This window comes from Aplysia californica, unplaced genomic scaffold (genome assembly GCF_000002075.1).
Source record: "Aplysia californica isolate F4 #8 unplaced genomic scaffold, AplCal3.0 scaffold00348, whole genome shotgun sequence".
NCBI classification, from domain to species: domain Eukaryota; kingdom Metazoa; phylum Mollusca; class Gastropoda; order Aplysiida; family Aplysiidae; genus Aplysia; species Aplysia californica.
The window spans coordinates 344,064-349,063 of NW_004797618.1; the positions used below are offsets into that span (position 1 = coordinate 344,064).

Genomic DNA, 5,000 nt, shown 5'->3' on the forward strand with positions numbered 1-5,000 from the left:
GAGAGAGCAGGGAAGGAAAGGTATGGGTGGGTAGGGGTTGGGGTTTTGATAGACAGGATGTACACAATAAAAAGACTCAGAGCACAATGTCAGAGAAACAACCCAGGTGTCAAGAGGACGTCAAGACATACAGGGTGAGGTTAAAAGGCCAATAGTTGAAGAAGGCATTCTGCATGCATTGTTTGTGGCAGACTTGTCAACTCATGCTGTGGTCAGTAAGCGAAGGGGCAAGTGACCGGTCTAGTGAGTCACATCCAGGTGCCCACAACAATTCATTGTCAGAGATGACCACTACTGCGTCATTTATAGTGCGGTCAAAAATTTGTGGCGCAACTTATCCTCAAATATCTCTTTAACGGGTGAATCAATGTCACCCATACTTTGCACATCAGTTTGTATCAATTTGTCTTAACTTAATCACATTTTCTCATAACAACTGAGGCTCGATTAAAAAACTTTTCTTCATAAATTTATATAAAATACTTAAATCTCCATCACGCTTAAAATATGATTGTTCACAGCGCTTCCCACTTCTTGCACACATTTTGCATACGCAAATGGCCTTCGTCACAGCTCGCCAATGACACTTTTTAGTGGCAAAACTTCTTACAAGATATTAATCTTATAGTGAACAAACAAAGTTTTTGCACTAAAGGTTTCTTAAACATACGTTCAATAAGCATAATATTGAGATTACAAAAAAAAAAGACAGATTTGCTTTTAAAAGCGATATTGCCCGAGCTTTAAAAAATCTGTCGAAACCATCGATTGGGATTTTAAAATTTATACTTATTAGGAAATTTTTTAGAATACAATGTGCAGAAGTTTGAAAAAAAATATAAATCAGTTCAGACAAAATTGATATTAGTCATTGTGCGAAGGTTGGAGAATCTATGTTCGACAGTTAAGGAGATATTTCACATTAAGTTGCGCCACGAATTCTTAACCGTGCTATAGGTGGTCTTTTCAGAGTCACCGGTGGTCAGTGGTGGATGGACAGACAGGTGGTGACACTCAGCGGTGTGTGGGGGGGGGGGGGGGGTTGGCTATTTTTCAACCCCGCCCACTATCAGAGAGTGTTGTTTGACTCACCTGAAGTTGTGATGTAGCTGAAGGTTTGTTGTAGAACATGAGGACTGGCTCATCGTGCCGATAATGTACGGGCTGGAAAACACACAGAAGAGATCCATGAGACATTGGTACATAAAAATCTGACGCAACAACTTCAGATAGTTCATAAAAGTAAAATCCCATTTATTAAACTCATTGAGTCCCGTAGATCATTTTTCACCGTTCCCAGTTCATTTACCCATTTTTCTTTTACAAAACATTTTTTTCCCCCATTTCCAAGCCATCTACTTGCATTGTTCAGGGAAAAAAACCGATCTGTGAAACAAACTTCTAGCTAAGTACTTTTCATTGATTAAAAGTATCTAGTAATTAAAAGAATTTTCTATCTGGCGTGAAATTTTCTCTCAAATACATCTATTGATGTGTCTAATACACACCCGGCCCTTGAGACAAACTCTTACGTTACTAATGGAAATATCCTAAACAATCTCTCCCATCACCAACACAGAACCATCCCCACCATTACCCACTACTCCATGATTGATTGATTGATTGATTGAGTAGGTGTTTTACGGCACTATTGACCCAATTCTGGTCCCACTACTACATGTACTCACCACTTCTGATACTTGACGCTGAGGAAGCCATTGAAGACGTCAGCCAGTGAGTTGACGTGGTGGAGATTGTCCAGAATAATGGCCGAGGGGAGGGCGTGGACATTTGTGTTCTCGCACTGGTCAGCGATGTTGGCCAGGTATTGACGCAGCTCTTTGGCCGACTTGTGGTCAACGTTGAAGGTCGCCACTGATCCAGCGGTCAACTCCCGCCCAGACCTGATTGTAAATAGGGAAGAACAGTTTGTATATGATAATAATAATGAAAATAATAATAATAATAATAATAATGATAATAATAATATTATTAATAATAATGATAAAAAAATAGCATTTGTATAGACGGGTGGCTGGTTGGTACTCTGGTGTGTTTTGCTCCTTCTTTCCTATCAAACATCTATCGTCTTGATCTCTCCTATTTCTTTTTTGTATTTGTTACTCTCTTGTTACATCTCTAGTCTTCGGCATTTATATGACCTTATTATGTTGCAAGTGCTGTAAAAATCTGACTAAAAGTTTTTTTAAAACTCAAACATTTGTATAGTGCATATTCCTGCTTGACAGCAAGCTTTATGGACTTAACATTATACTGAGATAAAAAGAAACATCCACCTCTCAAGAAAGGTTAATGAGTGATGTGATAGGGGCAAGTTGTTGTTGTGTTGTAGTTTACTTTTTAGTCGGCACGATAGTGACCACACATCATTTAGAGGAAGGTTGAGATAACAGTAGCCCTGGTGAGAAGAGGAAGGTGCAAACCATACCAGAGCACCCACCAACAGCCCTCAAGACATACCTTTCCCTATCTTACTACACGCTAGTTCTCTCTCTCTCTCTCTGTGCCTAATACATCTTTACCGTCTTCAAAATGACCAAAATGGTATCGATTCGGGTTGTAAAACATTCATAGGAATTTAGAGAAATGAAATGCTCACCTCAACACGACATGCTCGGCCAGTTTCTGTGCCAGGTATGTCTTCCCCGTGCCACTTGGGCCACAAAGGATGATCCGGCGATGCTCCAACAGGAGAGACACGTAGCGTTGGACGATCGTCTTCGGGATCATCGTCTCAAATGCCAGGGAATCCACACACGACTGTTTGGTACCTGTGTGGGAGATCATAGTAACAAGAGTACCGATAAGTGGTCAGGACGGGAGGAAATCCTCTTCTTTTTATTCTGTCTCACCGGCGCCTATAGTGTAGCCGTTAAATGCTTCGCTGTCACATGCAGGAGAGGCTAGTTTGATTCTAGAGTGGGGATTAAACTTTTATTGAGTATTTCAGTCTTTCTGCTTTGATATTGTATCCCTCTCAGCCTGAGCTGGCCCTGAAAGGCAAAGTTGGCTTTTGCCCACCCCCGAAATGATCTATTGTATCGGGGGGAGTAAGAAGAAATATTTTTTTCATCAAAATCATCACCATTTCTGAGAGCCAGGGACTCAACTTGTGGCAAAAAAATATTGAGGCTTGCAAGAAGAAGGTGTTTTACGGTCTCTACTTGAATTTAAAATTCAGCGTGTCTGTGGCCCTCTCTCCCTCTCTCAAGACTAGTAACATAGCTGAGCTATAATGTAAGAGGTGATGCTGGTAGGTCTCTGGCAGAAATGAAAAGGAAATAGAAGCCTTATGTTCTGAAGATCCGGTCATGTTCTGACATGTATTAACAGAGACCGAGAATCTTTAAAAATTACTTTAAGAAACATTTTAAAATTATTTTATGGATTACTTAATACAGTTCAGGTTCACATAGACTCTAACTCCGGCGGCTCCTCGAGTAATTTGAGTTTTCGCCCTCTGATCTACATGGTCTGACAGTTCCTGCACTAAATGAACATGCATGGTCTGTGAACGTTTTGAAATGTAGCACGTACCACCACAACTTTTCACTAAATTTCTTTGTGTGCTGAAATTCATTGATGGACGAATGATTAACTGAATCGACTGAAAACATCGGTAATTCAAACACCTTTGAACAAAGATGAATAAGCAATTTAAGACCACTTTGCTCAGGCTAGAAAAATCAATGCCTGTCTAGGAATACCTCTCACACCAAAGTGGGTAATTAAGTTGGCGGATGCCGTCATTATCAGAAATTGTTTTAGGATTTATTCTACGAAGGAAGCATTATTAACCAAACTTTGACACATTGTGCCTCAATTAAATTATTATACACTGCAGTTTTTGTTTGTTTTGGGTTTTTTTTCCCCGTGTCCTGATTTTGGTGCCGATATTTGTAGGTTGCGCAATAACGTGATGAAATGGTGCAAATTGTTATCATACGCTGTCGGGTAAAACCACTTTAAACAAGCACTTAGCTTTTTAAGAAAATTATTTTTAAAATTATAAAACGTTTGACACTGTTGACAAAGGAGAAAACTGATATTTGCATAGTGATAACCAAAAATAAATTGAGAGTTTAAAACAATTTACATATTTTAAGAAACTGGGGACTGGCACTGGCACGGCGGATCTGCAGATATATTTATTAATTTCAAGTTAGAGCAAAGAGAAGCACATCGACATAAAAATGTTTATATAGTGCAAGGAAGAAGCAAGACAGAGAGACAGAAACAACAGAGGGAAAGAAAAGAAGTAGGACCTACAAGTGGCACCTGAACACCACCCATGAAGAGAAATTTGCATCAGGAGAATTTTGGAAAATGAGCAACTACTCTAGCAGCAACCATCGCAGCAACTCAGTTGCGTCAGGTAACAACTCAGATCTCTTGGTCATTCTGAATGTATATTTGTCAGCCCCTCTGACCCTAGCTGGATGTATCGCCAATGTGATCAACATCGCTGTGTTCTGTCGAATGGACCGACGACAGACGATTAACATCAGTCTTCTCGCCATGGCCGTCTCCGATCTCCTGGGGTTGTTGGGGACTCTATGGCGCTGTATCGCCTTCTTCCCGGAGGTGGTCCAAGCACCGAATTTGTCCTTTCACCCACTTAGCATGGCTTATGGTGTTGGGGATACTACCCGGTTCTTCTTCGGAAGAATCACAGCCTGTCTGACTTTGTTGATATCTGCTGAAAGATGTTTATGCATTCTGTTACCCTTGAAAGTGAAGACTCTCATCACCACCCAGAAAATCAAAGTCATTATTATTGCTATTTACATCTTTGTGGTGGCTTCCAATTCTTGGGTATTCTATCTTTATAGATTTGTGTGGGTACATTCAGCTGAAAGAAACAGAACTCTTCTCATGTTTAAAGGAATTAAAAACAAAAGACACATCGAAGTGCCTCTGATTGTAGTGAACAATTTATTTCTTCAGTGCGCCCTCTCAGCCGGTATTATGGTCTTCAC

At 40.2% G+C, this 5,000-nt stretch overlaps 1 protein-coding gene across 1 annotated transcript in view; it reads right to left on the reverse strand.

Annotated features, from left to right (window-relative positions):
* LOC101864537 (neuron navigator 2) overlaps nt 1-5,000 on the reverse strand; it is a gene marked incomplete at its 5' end in the record, with an annotated part of 17,898 nt that overhangs the window by 8,169 nt on the left and 4,729 nt on the right. Inside the window, 3 exon segments of the mRNA XM_005102908.3 lie at nt 1,093-1,164; nt 1,689-1,904; nt 2,621-2,792. Coding sequence (XP_005102965.2) covers nt 1,093-1,164; nt 1,689-1,904; nt 2,621-2,792 — 460 coding nt within the window.